Source organism: Pongo pygmaeus, chromosome 3, assembly GCF_028885625.2.
Source record: "Pongo pygmaeus isolate AG05252 chromosome 3, NHGRI_mPonPyg2-v2.0_pri, whole genome shotgun sequence".
Taxonomy (NCBI): Eukaryota; Metazoa; Chordata; class Mammalia; order Primates; family Hominidae; genus Pongo; species Pongo pygmaeus.
In genome coordinates this window covers 158749410-158769762 of record NC_072376.2, presented here as the reverse complement: position 1 = coordinate 158769762, position 20353 = coordinate 158749410, and the positions used below count along the sequence as shown (strand labels likewise).

The 20353-nt window shown below is 41.0% G+C and overlaps 1 protein-coding gene across 12 annotated transcripts in view; it reads left to right on the top strand.

The window, feature by feature from the left end:
- The window catches only part of ZNF827 (zinc finger protein 827), a 175127-nt gene that overhangs the window by 50300 nt on the left and 104474 nt on the right, over window positions 1-20353 (top strand). For all 12 annotated transcript variants that reach the window (XR_010126149.1, XM_054484725.2, XM_063664151.1 and 9 more), the window contains 2 exons: window positions 2622-3102; window positions 18220-18453. Coding sequence is in view for 11 of the 12 variants with exons in the window: in XM_054484725.2 (XP_054340700.1) it covers window positions 2622-3102; window positions 18220-18453 (715 nt within the window). In the remaining variant the exon portion in view is untranslated. The remainder of the gene's footprint in view (window positions 1-2621; window positions 3103-18219; window positions 18454-20353) is intronic.

Below are 20353 nucleotides of genomic sequence, written 5' to 3'. Positions count from 1 at the left end.
AGGAATTCAACATGAATTCAGAAGCTAAAATTGAACAGAAAAGGTGAGGAGGACTGCTAAGATAAAGAACACTGGTGAAGTATTAGCAGGAAACTGACCAAGAGTCAGGGTACTGAATTCTAGTAGCCTCAGGTCTGCCATTTAAGGAGCTCTAACTTTTCATGAAGGCCCTCAGCTGTCCCCCTAGTGGGGGATGGAGTAGAGGTTTCCCAAAATTTCCCCAAGCTCTGAAATACCACAACCCAAGCATCCAACTGCTACCAAGAAATGGCCCCAATGGTGAAGAGATGGCCCTAATGATGTAACAGCACCTGATATGGGTTGTTTGTGTGAAATGACCAGAGGATAGGTGAGCCCCTAAACATGGCCTGGAGAGAATGACGTGCTTTAGAGAAGCATTTCTTCATTTTAGTAGACTAAGAGGGTCTTTAAAGCAAATGTCAAGCTAAAGAGAATAAAAATTATGACAGAAAAGTGCTCGAATGTCAGGAGAGAAGGGGGAAAAACTGCAGTCAGAGGATAGAGCTAATACTTCTCTCAAAGGCCAAATGTGATATATAGTCCCTTTGGGAAGTTGTAGCTCAAAAAAAATTGTTAAGTGCAAAAGTCAACAAAATACCTACTGTTTTTCCTTTAAAGCTTCACTAATTTGTCCATAACTAAATATAACAAGGCCAGGATCTGGTGGAAAAGAAGTCACATAAAATACATGCACACAGATTGTTTTTAATCCAGGACTCCCTTTTGATTTTAGAACTTGGGCTCGCGCTCTGTCCTTTTCCTTCTTCCAGAAGCTGCTTCCGGAGCTTCTGTTCTTGGATTAGCTCCCCTCCTCTCCTGGGTCAGTAGATGTAAGGACACTTCTGAAATGGATCTGCCCCACTGCACTGCTCTCAGGGACAATGGAAGCTCTCTGCCTCGTGACCTTTACCACCTGGTTCCGGGGCATGCTTTTGGCAGCACCGGTCAGAGTCCCATGGGACTGTGACCTGAGGTCCCCAAGGTGCCTGCTTCTGCGTGAATTGGTCGGAGGAGATGGTGGGGATTCTGTGAGAAAGCAAATGAAATGGTCAGCTCCTAGTGAAATCCTTTTGTTGTGAAAGAACAGAAAGGGGTGATGTTAACAGCTGGTGACAATCGGTGTGTTTCCCCACCCCCAGCACTCCACCCCAGCAGAGGGAAAGCCTTTTCATGATCAGGACTTTGCCTAACTGGGTTTAAGTGTATATGGCTATTTCTGTTGAGAAACTCCTGCTTTGGGGGACCCAGAATCTCTTCTGTTGTTTTTTTCAAAAAGCCACAGTGGGGTGCTGTAGCGACAGGATCTCACCATTAACTTTTAATTTCTTTGCTTTTGTTGGTCACTTAACATTATTTAAAAGTATGTTTTGGCTGGTGAATAATGCTTTTGGATTGCATTCAGAATGCATAAACAGCTGTTGTAAAACTTGCTCTCTTGGAAAGGAAACCTACCCAGAGGGGTCAGGTGGTGTAGCGGATTAACGCATGAGCCTTTAACCTTGGTGAGACCTGGGTTCGAGTCCTGCTTAAGTCACCCCTAAAAGAGGACGTGTCAGTTTTGTTTTGCTTTTGGGTTCCAATCACTCACTTGTTTGTTCAGATCACACAGCTCCCCAAATCATTTGGCCCACATCTACACAATTGGCAGTTTCTACTTAAGGGAGGGCCAGTCCTGAAATAGCAGAGTGTAGCAGGTCAGCACTAAAGTGCATTGGCAGAGATGAATGGGGAAGTTACAAGCTTATGAGCACCTGCCAGCTCAAAGCCTGGCTCAGGCCAATGCAATGATTTCCTCACTTTTTTAAGCACTAAATTTGGTAGTGACAGGAAGAAAAAGTTTCTCCCAATTTTTACAGGTATCGTGTGCATGCAAGACTGGAACTGGATTTAAAAGTCTGCATTCTTTCATTGCAGACGTCAGAATCTGGAGCATGATATTATAGCCACGTTTGGAAAAATTGGTTTCCTCTTGCTCAGAAACCTTGGTGAGGGTCAGACCTTGGTTTTTCTCCTACTTTGTTTTTTTTTGTATGTAATTTCGCTCAATCCATTTATTCTGGGGCCTCAATTTCTCTGTCTTTGAAACGGGAATACCCTGGAGACATTATTTTCTACATTCTTAATTACCTAAGGGCAGCATTTTGAAAACTGAAATTATGTTTGCAAAACATAGCTAACAAAAAATTGGATACATGCAAAGTATTATTATTGTGAGAAGAATTACTTGACAGGTTACCTCTTTTGACCCCCAACTAGTAATTATGTAAGTTTGGATTGTGCTGGGTTTATAATATTTTCTCTGAAGACATCAACTGAGATCAGATGACTAGAATAGTGGGACGCTACCCAAAATAGCATCCATTGGCCGGCTGCATCCTCAGTTGTGAGCATGGCCCTAATAATGGACTCTTAACCTATATGGACCCACTTTATGTTTAGGGATTGGCTTCATTACCTGGAGCCCCATAATGAAATGCTCTGCGGTACAAAGGCCAGCCCTTTGCACGGTGAGGAAATGATTGATGAATAGTCTGGATCTACAGCAAGGCATTTTCCATAAATGCACGGTGGCTAGCTCATTCTTCTTGCTTCTCCGTCAGGTTCATCAGCACCAGGATCGGGGAGAGACCTTTCAGTGCCAGCTGTGCCCTTTTACTTCCTCACGCCACTTCAGCCTGAAACTCCACATGCGTTGCCATCAGCACTTCCTGAGGACAGAAGCCAAGGTGAAGGAGGAGATCCCAGACCCAGATGTCAAGGGATCTCCCCACCTCAGTGACAGTGCCTGCCTGGGGCAGCAAAGGGAAGGAGGAGGGACAGAGCTAGTGGGGACCATGATGACGTCTAACACTCCAGAGAGGACTAGCCAGGGAGGGGCTGGCGTCTCGCCTTTGCTGGTGAAGGAGGAACCCAAGGAAGATAACGGCCTGCCCACCTCCTTTACTTTGAATGCTGCCGACAGGCCCGCCAACCACACAAAGCTGAAAGACCCCTCCGAGTATGTGGCCAACAGTGCGTCAGCATTGTTCAGCCAGGACATCTCTGTTAAGATGGCGTCTGATTTTCTCATGAAGCTGTCAGGTACTTGAATAGGGTTGTATTCTCTCTCTCTCTCTCTCTCTCTCTCTCTTTCTCTCTCTCTCTGTCTACCAGTATTCTCATTTGTAAAATAAGCTGGTAGAACTAGATGATTTCAGGGTCCCTTTAAATTTGGATAGTCTGCACTTCCATACATTTTCTCCTTGACTTTGTGTGTGTGTAATCCTTTGGAAGTAGTATTGCTTTGGCTTGGGTCTCAAAACAGTAGGGATTGTTGATTTCCTTCTGTTTTTTTCCCCTTGGTGAGTTCTTACTGTAGGGGGGAATGGTCACATGGTAAGCCAGGCTTGTGTCAGTTGCTTGTGTGACATTGGGCCCTATTTAACATGTCTCTTCTCCACTGGACTTGTATGGAATACCTCATTTTGGCATTATTCAAGTTCTTTACTGTCTTAATTTATAAGATTTTTAAAGGACATATATACAAAGACTTCTATTAGGAATTATAGACTTCTAAAATTTGAGCAAATGATAACTATCTTTAAAGAAGTTTTTCAGGTTTTTTTAACGGGAAATTTTTTTATTATGGCAAACTATTTAACATAAAATTTACCATTTTAACCATTTTAGGTGCACAGTTCAGTGACATTAAGTATGTTCACATTGTTGTGCAAACCATTACCCCCATCCATCTCAAGAACTTTTTCATTCTCTCAAACTGAAACTCATTAAACAACTCTCAGTTCACCTCTTCCCCCACAGGCCCTGGAGGCCACTACTTTATGTCTTTGAATCAGACTACTCTAGGGACCTCATATAAAGTGGAATTTAAAAACACATTTAAAAAAAAAAATTCTTTTTTTAAAAAAACTGCCCTGATCCATTTGGGAAAAAAAGATGGAGTATAAATTATAAAGATGTATTCTTATTAGTTGACATTCTTTCTATCACCATCAAATTGTACATGATGTTTCTTTTTTTATCATTTTTTCCCAGCATATTTGATTTAAGTTGTGGTGTTGAAAAGGGGCATCAAGGTCTTAGGGCACTTTGTTTTTCCTGTCATTCTCTTTTGGAATGATAAGGTGTGTTGCAGGATTGTGCAGCTACTCATTACGCTTTTAAAAGTATGATTTTAAATTTTAAAGGAGATGTGGGGGGTGGGGAAAGGTCGGTGGAGAATTGGTTCTGTATTTCAGTGAAGATGGCAGTCCCCACGATGATTTCCAAATGCCATGTCATCTCTTTGGAGATTGACAATACCCTTTTAAATGGAGAATAATTGGTCACCACCTTCCTTTAAATGGACTGTGAGTCGCATTTCACTAAATGTCATTGCCAGGTGAATTAGAGGTTCAGCTCCACTCTGAAGTCCCTTTGCTCAGGGACACTTCAGTCAGATCTTTTGGAATGTCCCCCTTACCGCAGATCTTTGCTCCTCAGGAGTGGGAGACACTAGTTGGAAGAAATGAGGAAAGGTAGGGGATGGAAAATGAGATGTCCCAGAAATGAACCAAGTAGGCAAAGAGCAGGGAATGTAACAGTGAAGCACACCAACTGGCAATGTGAGTAAGGGGGCCCTATGCTGGAATTGGCCAAGTTTCTGACTCTGGCTCTAAAGAACACTGGCTTCTCTGCTCCTCATCACCCCTCTCCCCTGACTTCTCCCTCTTCTATTCCAATCTAGGGGAAAATGTGATTTTTAGAGACTTTGAGTTTTATATTTAAAAATTTTTGAACATGTGGGGAAAATACATGTTTTCATGTATTTCATGTTTGCTGTTCTGATCCTTTAGGATTTCACCTCCAGGGGAACTCTAGTTTTTCCTTGATTGTCTTCCCTGCCACCGTGATAGCAAAGGGGGCTCTTTTTATGGGCCCTTATAGTGCAATCCCCAGGGAAGGAATGCAAATGACATATTCACATCACATAGCTTAGGAAGGGGGACATTTCCTTACCTAACAGACAGGGGCAATCCTAGTGGGGGTGAATGACTCTGAATAAGGTGTTACTCCTTTTACTCCATGACTCCAGGGATGTTTTAAAATCTAGAGGAAGTTGAGCGGGAACAGGGAAGGTTTGGTCTTTGGATAAAACACTTGTGTATGATGCATGGCTGCTGCTGGGCTCAGCTCTGAGTGCTCACATTATGCTGTAATTAGTTCTAGACCCAATCTCAGGGAGTATAAGATAAGGCTGCTTAGCGCCAGCACTGCAAGCAGCAGACATGAGGGGAGAAGCCAGTTGATAGGTTGGGGGGAAGAATTGCGCATCAAAGCCTTATACTGTGATCTGTGTTTTCAGTTAGCTATTGATGGGGAGTTGTTTATGGTTTGGCAGTCAGAATATTTACTGACTGATAATTGGCATAAGAAAACAGATAACAAATGCACACACTATTTATGCAAAAGGCCCATGTGGCTATTTTATGGTGGCTTACTGGAGGTCCTGAAACCTGACTTGTATGCACTGTTACCTAGCAACCTGTTATAAAGTCACCAGGGAGTGAGATGCATCCTTAATTTTTTTGTGTGTGCATATTTGGATGTAAATGTAAACTTGGTGACTGTGGCAATGCAGCTCAGGAGAGGAGAAGAGATGTTAAAAGGAAAGGAATACATTTTCTGGAGCGATTGTTTTTTTTTTTTTTTAATTTTACTTACCCTCTGGTTGGTCTGGCCATACATTTGATAGCTGCCCTCACTGTGATGCCCTACCTGGCTGTGTCTGTGGATATGATTTAGGGACAAAAAGGCCAAATCCCAGGGAGCTGCGGCTGAGTTTCTAGCTCTTCCCATCATCAAATGTAGTGAAGTAGTGGCTAGTCTCGGGCCTTGTCCCTTGGCATTATAACGGCGCCATTGTTCTTGCACTGAATTTTTTCGCTGGGTTCTGTCCGTGCACCTGCTGGTACTGTAGGGTGCAGCTGTTTGTGGGCACTGAGTCTGTGAATCTTTGTGCCAGCCAGATCACTGTCTGCAAAACTGGAGCACAGTGACAAATTCAAGCGTGTAGACACCTACTTGTTTCCAAAAGAGAGAAAACATTTGATGCTTTCTTGCCTGGTTATTAAGGGGAGTCTTTCTTGCTCCTTCAACTAAAACTAAGCATAAAGATGATTGAATGGAACCGAGTGGGATTAAAAGTCAGTGGATAGAATACTGTTTTAAATGGACTCTCAATACCCCCCACCCCCATTCCTGTTAGAGGTTTCTTAACGTGCATGATTGTGAAATAAAATCCCTTCTCCAAACTATCAGCTATTCTTCTGACTGAGCCCACACTTAACACTGCTTGGTCCTTCAAGAATAATGCTGCTTGCAAAACGGAGGCTTCCAGGCCCGGCATCGCAGTTGATTCAGGGAATAGTATGGGCAGCTTTCAGGGCTGACAGAAAAATGAATTTTGTAGATTTCACCCACGGTTTAGACTGAGGCAGACCTGAGAGGACTCCAGGCCTGTATGTTCCAGCAGCTCTTTCCTGGAAGCCAGAAAGCATATGCAAATCATTGCATGTCAGGGCAGGTGAGCCAGTGGTCACGTGGGTAGGGTGTTCAGGGAATAGGTGTTCACCCGACTGTGGAGAGCTAAGTTCCTGCTGATTCTGTGCCTTGTCGCCCATAGCCAGCAGCAGTTCTTAACCTCGGCTGCACATTAGCCTTGCCTGGGGAGTTTTTCACAAAATGCCAGGGCCCAGAAATTATGATTCACTGGGATAGGCCCTAGACATTGGTATTTTCTTTAATATCCTCAAATGATTTTAATGTGCAGAATGATTTTAGTGTGCAGCCAGGGCTGAGGACCACTGATGTGGAATATAAACTTGGTACATGGTACAGTATTTTTTGGTACAGCTATGGTTTTCATCAGTGCAGTTTTGTTCCTGTGGTCTCCAGCCGAGACCATGAAACGGGGCATGGTGGTATGAGATAGGCCTGTGGCTTTCACCATAGGTCAAGGTTGACATGAAGGAGAGGCCTGGGTGAGTCGTGTTCATGGAGCCCCAGGTGTTTCCTTGTGGGGCTTCCTGACAGGGGAGTTTCTCCAGTTAAAAAGTCTCAAGATTCAGTGCAGAGCATAAAGGAACTGGGAGGGTCATCATTATTAGACGCCTGATTAAAACTTGCCTGCAACAACAGCTTTACATCATTTCTTTTTCCGAAAACTACCCTTTTCAAGATATAAAATTTAATTCTAACTCTCCAAATTATAACCAAGCAGTTGACAGAAACTTGGCACTTCACTTGTTGGCTGGGAATATCTTTTTGTCCCTCGTTTTCCAAAATAAAAGATATGTCATTTCAACTATTTTTAATTTGGAAGCCAGCAAAAATTGTTGTGCTGTCTCCCACATCATATTAATTTCGTAAAATTGAGACCAAAATAATTTTAACTAGGAGAGATGGACTTCTTTAAAGCACTAACTTACTTTTAGCCTCACAGAGACAGTTTATGAACAAATGGATATAAGCTAAACTGTTTCTGACTTATTAGTAGCTCATCCATTAAATAGCAAAGGTATTCACTTATAAACGTAGGGTGTAGGTTAATGTGTTTGTGTCATATACTGTAGTTTTCCATCGGCCTTTGTTCTGCAACTTCCATCTATTTCACATGATTTTAAGCCTCTGCAGTTACAATACAGTTTTTGTATAAATGGCAGCTCCCAATCTTGCTTTACCTTTGTGCTGCTGGAGAAGGAGGGATGGGAGATGCCCATTGAACTAAGTCATCCTCATTGCCCAGTGGCTCTGATTGCCTTTCTGTAAAGGCAATCATCTCAACAAATGAGCCTTCTTCCAAATAAATGCCATCCTTGTGTTATTCACACCCTACGACGGCAGTGCCAACAGCCAGGGGGCTCTCCCACTCTCCACGCCTGGGCATGCCTTCTCCAGTCAGGTGATTTTTGACAGCCTCCCTTTGCATTTTTAGTTTGGCCCTTCCTTTTAACCCTGCCTTGCTTTTCTGGTGATGGGCACTCACTGATCATGTGACTAAAATTCCTCATGTGAGCAGCTGCATTTAGGGGCCTTATATGTGTAAGCAGCTTGAATGCCCTTTTGAAATTCTCGACTTTATTGAACTTGGTGATTCATATGAGAGGAAGAGTGTGACTCTTGCTTATTTTTCAGTGACTTGCCACTCATGAGACAAGCACTGACCTGAGTTAAGAAAGGAGCAGGTAGGACTATAAGTAAGTGGGACCTGGAGGATTATAAGTAAGTAGGGCCTGGAGGATTATACGTAAGTGGGGCCTGGATTGCTTACACACACAGTTGCTGAAACTTGCATGGACAGAGTTCTTACGCTAGTTACTCATTGCTTATTATTTTTACTTTATTTAATACTTACTAACTCCTTTGAGCCTTGTGGCAATGCCATAGTAGGTGGTATAAGTATTCCCATTTTACAGATGAGGAAACTGAGAAATGGAGAGGTTAGGAGTGTTGCCCAGGTTAGCACAATGAATAGGTGGTGGAACTGAGATTCTTTTTTTTAGACGGAGTCTAGCTCTGTCGCCCAGGCTGAAGTCAGTGGTGCGATCTCGGCTCACTGAAACATCCGCCTCCCGGGTTCAAGCTGTTCTCCTGCCTCAGCCTCCCAAGTAGCTGGGACTAAAGGCGCCTGCCACCACGACCAGCTAATTTTTATATTTTTAGTAGAGATGGGGTTTCACCATATTGGCCAGGCTGGTCTCGAACTCCTGACCTCGTGATCTGGCTGCCTCGGCCTCCCAAAGTGCTGGGATTACAGGTGTGAGGAACTGGGATCACAGGCATGAGGAACTGGGATTCTAATCCAGGCAGTGTGGTTCCAGGATTCTCTTCCCCAGGGTGTCTCTACCCCCATATTACAGAAAGAAGCAGCAAAACAGGAACTTGGCTCTGTTCTCTGCCCTTCTTGTGCGTTGTGGAATTAGCCAGAATTTCAGCATGTTCTGGATGTTGTTATGTCAGACAACTTTAGAATTTGTGTTAATAGTTTTAGGCATCTCAAGAATTATTTAGTACAAATAGAGCAGTAAGAGTAGGGCCAACTGATATTTCTGTAGAGCTTCACAGCGTACCGTGTATTTCTAAATACATCATTTCATAACAAGCATGTAGATGAGAAAACCAAGACTTGAGGCAAATAACTATAAAAGAGTCATGACTGGAATCCAGACCTTTCTTTCCTGACTCTGCTAGATAGAGTGTACCTAGTTCCAGAATTGCCATCAGAGTGATTTTTTATCTTGATAGACCCCTGGGAAATTTTACCAAAGCCTATTGTATCTGTAAAAACAAAGAGAAGTGTCATTCTCCTTGAAGTCCGTTCTTTTTACTACTGTTGTTATTATTGTTGTTGCTTCTACTATTATTATTTTAAGAGCTATAATTAATCAAACGTGCTTACAGTGAGCTGGGCACTGTGCCAGCCACATAAGGTAATTTCTAATTTAACCTTCACCACAGCCCTATAGGGTCTGTAATGGTAAACCTATGTTATAGATAAGGAGGCTGAGACTTAAAGGTTTCGGCTGCAAGGGACAGAGCAAGGATTCAGCTCTGGGTAACCGCAAAAGGTTGGCTCTTGACTACTTAATTAGCTATTACCTATTTTTTTTTCTCAGTTGAGCAAACTGTCTTTTGACCTCCGTCTGCTTCACTGTTTATTTTCCTTGGCTTCAAACCATGGCATCATTTCGAATGCATGCACTTTCAGTCACTAATCTAGTTAAACTTTTTATGTCTTCAAAATTGTACTGAAATTTTCATCTACACTCCATCCCTTCATGTGCAGCCTGCTCCTCATGCCTAGAAGTTGCCCCTCCAGCTCCCTCCCTGATGCCTTTTCCTCCCCAGCACTGCCCCCACCCATCCACCCAGCATTTCTGATGGACTTTTCTTCCAGTACCTCTTGCATCAGATCATGCTCCTGTCTAGCTCTTTTCCTTCCTTCCTCCTTTCCTTCCTTCCTTCCTTCTGCCCTTCCTCCCTTCCTCTCTCTCCCTTCCTTCCTTTCTCTCTCTCCCTTTCCTTTCCTGTCCTGTGCTGTCCTGTCTTGTCTTTTTTTTCTTTCGAGATGAGGTCTTACTCTGTCACCCAGGCTGGTCTCGAACTCCTGACCTCAGGTGATCCTCCCACCTCAGCCTCCCAATTAGCTGGGGTTACAGGCACAGGCCACCATGCTCAGCCTTAGCTCCTTTCTGCTGAGTGACCATCTCCCCACTCCTCTTAAGAAAACTGTTAACAGTCTTCACCAGCTCATGAACATACCCCTCTCATTTCCATTTTTCTACCTTTACTCATGTTGTTCCCGGGGTCTGATAATTGGAACCATGGAATTGCATGTATATCTTCCTCCTCTTGGGAGGAGCTACAAAGTCACACTGTAAAGAGGTGGGCCTTTGAAGGGGGGAATCGTAGCCATTTCATGGTCTGCCACAGTCCAGAGTTCTTCAGACTCTCTGGGTGATCCACAATGACAAAAATCATTTACAAACTGATCTGTAAACAAGAATGTCAGCATATTAATTTAAAATGACAAGTATAGCAGTCAAGAGGAGATGTCATTTGGGGCAGGTGGATCCTGACTTTCCTGAAAAAGGTTGGAAATATATTATCCAGTCTTCAGGTTTTCTTTCTTCTAGTCTGCAGGCAAACCACTCCACTGCTGTTCATACATTTAATTCTTTGGCCATGTCAATAGTGGGAATTTAAAATACAGCCTTCTTTCACATTTACTTGGGGCTTGATTGGTTTTCCAGGACCTGTCCTTCCTGCTTTTGACGAGGGAGGTATCCTGTCTGTTAAGTAGATTACTGCAGATGGCAACTTTTGCCCTTTGTGGGTTGGTTTTAGTAGTTTAGTTTTTGCAGGAAAACTTCATATATTTTAAAGTTCTTGAGGCACTGCTCACTTTTTGTTACCTTTGACCCTTCTCCAGAGACTGTTTTTCCCCTTTGGCCGTAGCTATCACAGGGATCTTTACAGTCTTGGTTTGGGTACATAGACACTGAAGGGTGGCCAAGGATTAGCTCAGGTGAGGATTAATGAGAAATATGAGATGGCTAAAATTTCACTAAACACTAATTATAAAATGATTTAAGGGAAATTAAAGAGCAAGATTTAAAAAAATTTAGCAAATGTTCTAAACATTCCATTTGAATATAATACGCTTAACATTTAAAAGTCATATTTAACTGCTATTAATTATTATTTAATTAAATCTTGGCTTTTCTTACGATTTCAGAAGGCGGTTTCTCACCCAAAGCACATCGTAGTGCTGAAAAATCTCAGATCCCCAACCTGTTCATACATACATACATACACACTGCTAACAAGGGAACTTGGTTGGATAGAACCACACTGGCTTGTGATCTGGAGAGTTAAGCTCTGATTCTGGTTCTATCATTAATGAGCTGTGTGATTTTCAAAAGATCGTATAATCCTCTGAGCCTATGTGTTCTTATTGTAAAATAAGGGAGTGGAAAACAGTAATGGCTTTCATTTTGTTTCAAAAGTTCACATTTATTACATTTACATATTTTAAAAGCCAAGCAATTAGGGGGCAAAAAAGTTGCTATTTGGTGAGCACAAAATGTGACACTCCAATGCTATGAGGGAGTACAGTCTATAGCAATGTGATCATCTAGTATATTTCTAAATTTATTTTGCTGATCTCAGTTTGAAAAAATACAAGTACGGTTTCACATAGCGGCAAATGGGAACAGATTTTTAACAACTTGTCTTGTAATTTCAGGATCGCCTCAATTAAAGAAGAGTATAAATTTTTGCTTCAAAGTTGACAACATTTGGCAACTGCCCTCATTCCTTATAATAAATGGAAGATAAGCAGTATCCAAAACTCACAATATGCCCTAAAGCCATCTGTAATTCTGTGTCAACTACTTGGTTATTACTCAGTTAACTGTTATTTGGGAAATGTATTTAATCTCTCTAGGTCTGAGATCTCTCATCTGCAAAATGGGGATAATACTAGTGCCTACCTCAACGGGTGGCTGTGAGAATTAGATAAATTAATACAGGTAAATACTTGGTGTATTACCCAGCTCATGTCATGTGCTCAATAAATGATAGATCTAGCTCTATCCGTATATATCTACATATGTCTATTTGTCTGTCTATTAGCTATGGTCAGAAGCTGCACCAAGCAGATACACTTGATACACTTGAATCTACCCTTGCATTTAATTTAAGGCAGGTATGCCCAGGGGACAGCTGGCAGTGTCTAGAGAAATTTTTTTTTTCACAACTGGGAGGTACTCCTGGCTACTAGTGCATAGAGATGCCAAGGATGCTGTTAAACATCCTACAATGTGCAAGACAGTTCCCCCACCCCCAACTCCTCCCAGCAGATTATCCAGTGCAGAATATCAATGGAGTGGAGGTTAAGAAACACTAATTTGAAGTATGTATGTAGGCTCTAATAGTACTATAATTATATATGAACACACATGCATAAGCCTGAATTCTTTGAAAATCAGTGCAAAGGCAGCCACTTCATTATTGATGACATATTACTACAACTGCAGCACTCCTATGAGTGAGGGAGAAACTGCATTACAAGGGCTACTACACAAAACTGAATCAACTTGTCAACATATTAGTGGTCTCCAGTATGTTGATGTTTTATATATAATGCAGTGGATGATGCACGCTTTGAACTTAAATTTTAAATTAATTAATTTTACAATAATTTTTTAAAAACTTAAATTCAAAACAAACATTTGTTGGAACCCCTGAAGCATATCCTAGGGTTCCTTGGAACACTGTTTGAAAACCATTGTTCTGTAGTCCCTTCCAGGCTCAAGAGTCTTTGGGCTTGGTTTAGGGTGAGATCGTAAATAAAATTCTCAGTGGGTTGCTTTTTCACAGAGCAGTTCAGCATTTATAAAATTGCCATACGCTGAACCGAAAGAGAGTTCTGTCTTATTAAGCTCAAGAAAAGGTGTCATTTTCCTTCACCAGAGGGAACCAATAGAAGTATTTATTTTGCAGTTGATTCCTTCCCTTCATCGTCCTAGTCAAATCTTCACAAGATTTCTTCCTACCAGAAAATGTCCGTTTTCTTCAGGCAAAACCCACCCTTCCCTTTCTCATGAACAATGCTTAATTCACCCACATCACTTATTTTCCGAAGCCATGGTTCACATGCTGAGGATAGTGTCCCTTTTAAAGGTACCTGGGTTTCTTGGAGAGAAAGGAAGGGGTTTGGATGCATTTCCAGTGAGAAACTCTGAGCCAAGTGTCTCTGTGAATTAGATCTGTGATTTGGGGCATCAGTTTCTTAACCTTTTGGGACCTTAGTTTCCTCACCTGTAAAATGAAGATAGTAATAACGTCTGTCTCCTGTGATTGATGGAAGGCTTGATCCCTATGTAATTACTCAAGAGCTAGTTGTATACATTGTTAAAACAAATGATGGTTTTTAGAAGGAAGTTATATAGTATTTTCCCTAGTAATAGGGAAGTTATTTAGTATTTTCCCAATTACTATATAACTAGAAAATATTGTAAAATATATAGTATTTTCTAGTTATACAGTAATTTCCTAGAATTGGAAGATTGGAATCATCTTATCCCAGCAGCTTTCCCATTCCTTTCCCACATTTGCCTGTGTCTTGAATTCTTCATAAATCCTCAAAAAAGCTGATTTGTTTCCTTTAAATGGTGGTCCACCTCCATCAAGTACATAAACTGAGAGGTATGTGTAATTGATCAGCAGCGTGGCCCAGGTCCTACGATGCTGGGAACAAACAGCGAGAGAAGGGGCCTCTTAATTAGCAAGGACTTTCTCATCACATCAAAAGTGCAGTTATCCAGAAACTTTCAAATACATAAACAGAAGTTAATGCAGGTGTTGTGAAAGTCCTTGACAAGTTGAGTTCCACACCTGCACAAATCTTTCTGTGTTAGTAGTAGGAATAAAGTGAAGACTATATCATGAGTCATAAATGGTTGCTTTTCTCTTAGCAGTTTCCCCAAAGAAAAAGAAAACATCTTGAATTCCATCTCTCACTGCACATGTGGGTTTTTTTGTAAAGTGGGATAATTTAAAAGATGGTAATTATTAAGTCATATTAATTTTAAAATATAGGCTTTATGTACTGTTCTCAATGTAAATATTTTTGGTCATTGAAAAAAGCAGGTTAGCCTTCATATTTCTATTTTTACATCTTCTATTGAGACCCAAATGTTTGGGAAATTAAAACTTCGGCAAATGAGTGATTTCCACATGCTCTTCTGATATGTCGTTAGCTATATTTACATTTCCTCAGCACATTACAATTTTCTGTCATTCTCTGTATTGTCAGAATGAAAACCAGGTATGTAGTGCCTTGCAAATGTATAATCCAGCAATATACAGCTTGCCTATTGCCTTTTAAAGTGTCTTTTTGAAGTTCTGTTAAATCCAGGTTGTGCTAGCAATGCTAAATATCTTTACTTTTTTCCCCCTAAGTCTCTTGTAGCATATACTCTGACTAATGCTTCTAGAAACCACTTACATGTGCAGGAAGCATCTGCTTAACGATCTCTAGAAGTTGGGATTTGCTTCTGGGGCCTCAATAGTTTTTTTTTTTTGTTTTTTTTTTTTTTAATCTCTTTCTTAGCTTCATCTTAGAATTTTAAAATGTTTTTGAATAAAAGATGCAGCAATGAAGCATTTTAAAAACACTTAACCATTCACTTTAAATTGTTCTTCCTCAAAGAATCAAAGACACACACTTAATAAACACCCTATTTAATTACTCTGTCGTGATGAACTAGGGTGCCCTTGGAAAAGACTTTATAAAGAGTTCTGGGAGAATGGTGTTGGGAGAGAGCAAGCTTTAGAAGGGTGACCAGCAAAATCCCCCAAGAAGTGGGGGAAAGGTGCAAAGGGGAGAAATGTGCTAAATAAACCAAGTCCTCTTAGGAGCAACCTTCCTGGTGGACATTGGAAGTACATATTTGAGGATTGCTCTGTAGACCATCATTGCTCCCTTTGATTCAGAGTCATATGGCATTGTCCCCAAAGGGCTAGATTTTAAGCACTTTCCTTGAGATTTTTCTGGACTCCTCCTTTAGTAATGCTAGAGTTCAAGTGATGATTAGATATTTCGGTAATGCTGTGGTCTAGGTAGAAAGGCCTTTAACTTTACTTCAAAGGTCTTATCTCCCATCTAATTGTTAAATCCAGGGAAAGCACTTCTGATTGCTTTTGGTGGGATATTTTGGAGGTCTTAGTTTTTGTTAACTTCAGATAATATTGGAACGCCACTGGCTGCCACTAATTTGGAGCAACACATTTTACTCGTTCAACAAATATGTATTAATCACTATGTACCAGGCACTATTCAGGGCACTTGAGACATATCAGTGTTAAAACAAAAATTGTTGGACCGGGTGTGTTGGCTCATGCCTATAATCCCAGCACTTTGGGAGGCCGAAGCAGGTGGATCACGAGGTCAGGAGGTCTAGACCATCCTGGCTAACATGGTGAAACCTCATCTCTACTAAAAATACAAAAAGTTAGCTGGGCGTGGTGGTGGGCGCCTGTAGTCCTAGCTACTTGGGAGGCTGAGGCAGGAGAATTGCTTGAACCCAGGAGGCAGAGGTTGTGGTGAGCCGAGATTGTGCCACTGCACTCCAGCCTGGGTGACAGAGCATCTCAAAAAAAAAAAAAAAAAGAAAAGAAAAAAAAATTGTTGCCTTCATGAAGCCTACCTTGTTTTTTTTGTTGTTTTTTTGTTTTTGTTTTTGTTTTTTGTTTTTTGAGACAGAATCTCACTCTGTCGCCCAGGCTGGTGTGCAGTGGCATGATCTTGGCTCACCACAACCTCTGCCTCCTGGGTTCAAGCGATTCTCCTACCTCACTCTCCCGAGTAGCTGGGATTACAGGTGCATGCCACCACGTCTGGCTTATTTTTGTATTTTTAGTAGAGATGGGGTTTCACCATGTTGACCAGGCTGGTCTCAAACTCCTGACCTCAAGTGATCTGCCTGCTTCGGCCTCCCAAAGTGCTGGGATTACAAGTGTGAGCCACCGCACCCAGCCATAAATTGTTAACATAATAAATTTTAGAAACCATATAGCATGTGATTAGTCTGTTAAACTAAATACCGCATAACAAAATACCACAGACTGATGACTTAAATAACAGATTTATTTCTCTGTTCTGAGGCTGGAAGCCTAAGATCAAGGTGTCAGCAGGTTTGGTTTCTCCTGAGGCCTCTCTCCTTGTCTTGCAGATGGCCGCCTTCTCACTGTGTCCTCGTGCAGACTTTCCTCTGTGTGCGTGCATCCCTGGTGTCTCTCTCTCTCTCTTTTTATTGTTCTAGTTCTTTAATGGAACCAGTCACAATGCATTAGGGCTCCACTCTTATGACCTCATTTAACCTTAATTACCTCCTTCGAGGTCCTAACTCCAGGTGTATTCCACACTGGCAGGTTAGGGCTTCGACATATGAAGGGACACAGTTGAGTCCATAACAGTAGGTTATTAGGTAATAAGTATTTGGAGGGAAAAATGAAAGTTAGATCAGGGTAAGAGAGGTTGGGAGGACTGTGAAGGTGGTGATTGCAGTTTTGAACAGGATGATCAGAGTAGGCCTCACTGAGCAGGTGGTATTTGAGCCGATTGGAAGGTCAAGTATTTTCAAGTTTTGTTACAATACAGAGACCAGAAGTGGAGGTGGTATGGTGGAGGCAGGTAAGGGACACAGCAGGGGAAGCCCATGGACCTAGGTTCTGGTCCCAGCTCTGCATCTTTCTGGTAGTGAAACTTCCAGATAGTTCTTTGGGCTTCTGGGGTTCAGTTTCCGAATATGCTGGTCTGTGTGAACTTGTGATTCCAGAATGCGTATTCTTACAGGGGTATGAGATGGAAAACAGACTTTGTGCTTGAGTATTGGCTTGGAGTAGGTGGTAGGCAAGGGGTAATAGATGTTTGCTTTGGGGATTTATTTTTATCTTTTTGTCTGTTAAGATGGAATGGACTTAAGGCTTATTCTAATAAGTGTTTCTAAGAATCCTGTATTAGGATGAGATCCTCTTTCTCAAAAGATGGACACACTCCATGTAATCAATCCAAGTTCCTACCTCATGGACTCTTAAAGGGAGTGAGATGCCTGTGAAAGTGAAAAGTAGTAGGAAGAGGGTGCTTGTCTCTTCCTTTTTGGTCTTCTCCTGGGTAGTATGTAGCCCAGTAGGGAAGGCCTGGTACAGTGTAGCTGAGCCACAGAATCCATCCCATAATAGGCCAGTTAGCTCTATCCTGACCAGACACTCCACAGCAACCAACCATGCTAAAAATGGAAAAAGGACATTAGTGGAAAAACTGGTGAAATCTGAATAAAATCTAGAGTTTAGCTCATAGTAATGTGAATTTCTTAGTTCTGACAAATGTGCCATGGTTATCTAAGATGCTAACATTAGGGAATTCTGGGTGAAGGATATATGGGAACTCTTGGAACCATCTTTGCAACTTCTCTGTAAATCTAAAATTATTCCAAAATAAAAACTGTTCTTTAAAAAAAAAAAGGCCATTTTGGACTCAGTGACGACTTGGGCTACAGACATGGATTTATCACCATAATCAGAAGAACAGTGCTAAGTAAATGCCCTACGGTTTATGGATCAGTAGTGTCATCTTATAATAAGGCAAGAGTGGTCTATCTCTAGTCTGAGCTTTTCTGTTTGGCAAATTCTCCATCCTCACCTTACCATTGCACCCCAGGTTTTTGCTTTGGATACTGCCTCTGACTCATGTTTGTATTCAATATCTTATGGCAGAATAATTGCCTGAAAGCATTATTTCATAATAGGATTAGGTGGGGAGAGTGCTAATAAGTCAGGGAGGCAGTGGCATACACAGGAAACAAGACATCTAGGGAAACTAAAGAGAAAATGCCCAGAAACTTTGTAGAGGTAGCACTTCTTAAAATATTATAGGTTCAAAAGATTCAGAAGCCCACACTCCTCAGAGTTGTAGGCCCATGGAGTGTATTGTGTGGTTTTGCCCAGGGCCCAGCCTGTTCTAATGAGGTTGTTATCCCTCTGGTTGTTAGCACAGTGTGATTGTGCATTCCATACTTCATGAAGTACCAGGGCAGCTAAGGAGGGGAGGGGCCTTTTATGTATATATAATCCCTTTTTTTCTTTTGACAGCTGCAAATCAGAAGGAGCCCATGAATCTTAATTTTAAAGTGAAAGAGGAGCCTAAGGAAGGGGAGTCCCTAAGCACGACTTTGCCTCGGTCCAGCTATGTGTTCAGCCCGGAATCTGAAGCGTCAGCCCCAGGCGTCTCTGAGGAGGCACTAAAGCCCCAGGAAGGGAAGGGAAGTGTGCTAAGGCGCGATGTGTCAGTCAAAGCAGCCTCTGAACTTCTCATGAAACTCTCAGGTACTTGATTTATTCTAAAATATTCACATTCTGATAGTTTCACTTGCAGGCCAACTGGACTGCTTCCTGCATGGGTTATAATTAACCTAATGGCAGAAATATCGCATTATTGCTGTGAATTCAAGGAACGATCAGATTACTTGGCTTAAATTCCTGTGTTGTGTGTGAGTTTGTTTGTGTATATTAGCTGTGTACCTATCTTATTAAATGCAACCTTTTCCTGACTATCACTGCAAACTGTTGGAAACCACTGCTGCTTTCGAAGGTGATATAGGCCATAATTTTAAATGGGTTCTAATGATGTTCAAAGGTCTTCTGCTAATTGATAAAAATATCTATTCTTTCCTAATAGAGGACCTGGCATTTTGTGTGTATTTATACTATACTCTTTAAGCACCATTACAAATATTTTTCTTAACTTCATAAGCATTTGAGATGGCACTTGAAGTAATTACCAATAGAGTGGCAATAAGAGATTTTATGGATAGAGAATTTTATAATGGAATATTATAATAATTAATCTGTTCTTAAGATTAATGAGTCATTCTTTACTAGCATCTAAATGTAATCTCAGCATATTAAATGCAGGGAAAATAGCTTATAATTTGAAATTCATATAGTTTGGATTTTTTTCCACGTCATCTCCTATCTGCCCTGTCCTCTCTGAAACAGGTAAAAACATAATGTCTTTTCAATTGAAAGATAGGACTTTCAGAACATGGAAAAAAAAGGTTATATCAATAATAATACTTGTCAAGTCATATCCCATCCTTAGTTCATTACCTCTTAAGCGTAATTTTTAGAAACTATATTTAAAATGCTAATATGAATCAAAAGCTGTTTTTAGTTTGGAACTTGCTGTGCTTGGAGAATGAAAGCAAGAAATGCATTAGAGAGACTCCTTTAAGACCTGTAATTTCATCAGCAGTTCTGACTGTGTTTCTGGTTGACTAGTGGGTTGGAAAGTAAGAAATTAACAGTGATTTACTTAGTCATTATATCAGAACAGTTGAAATTCCTGTACTTACCAGTTGGTGGGGTTAAAAATTCTTTTCTTTGATGTTAATTCAAAGCACATTGGAAGTTCAAGGTAACATGATTTGTTATAAATAAAGCATAATGCAATCATTACATTCTTATCATAGCTCTGTCTTCCTAAACTTTGCAGAGATAGTGCAGTACCTCCTATGCAGATGAGAGGTCTAGTAAGATTGTACTATTTGCTATTATAAAAGCTGAATATTTTTATAAAGGATGTTCAAGTGAACACATTTTTTGTATATTTGAACGCTCCTTCCTATGTTAAATGATGCAGAGTAATCCATTTATTGTTTTCTGATAAATTCAAAGAGGTCACATAGCTCTGATTCTTCCCCCATAGCATACATTTTCACATTCCAGTGACTTGAAGTCTTATCCAACAGTGACCCCTGTCTCCGTCCTTATGGTCAGATTCTAGTATATAATATTTCTAGTTCAGAGTTTGCTGTGCAGCATGTGTTGTAAGCAGAAGAGACTTGGGTAGCACCAAAAGATAATATGCAAAAAATGAGATTTCAAGAGTGATGTTCTTTAAGGAAAAATATTTTATCATAATCCTTTTGCATGATGAGATTTGAGACACAAGTGTGGAATCATTTTGTAGATAATAATGATATCCCCCAAACAGAATATGTCTATCAGCCATGAACAGTGAAAGATATTCGTGGACAGCAGTGGTCCTTCTAAATGTGTATGTTGCCTTTGGTTGAGCGCATGTGCTATGGGGTTCAGCAATAGTTGAATGGATGACGTGGTCCTGTTTCCAAAGGGCATCTGCCCCTGCTTCGTGATGTGGAAATGAAAACTTGTTTGAAAACTGACAACAATTTTTTTTTGCCCTGAAATAAAATCCTCAAAT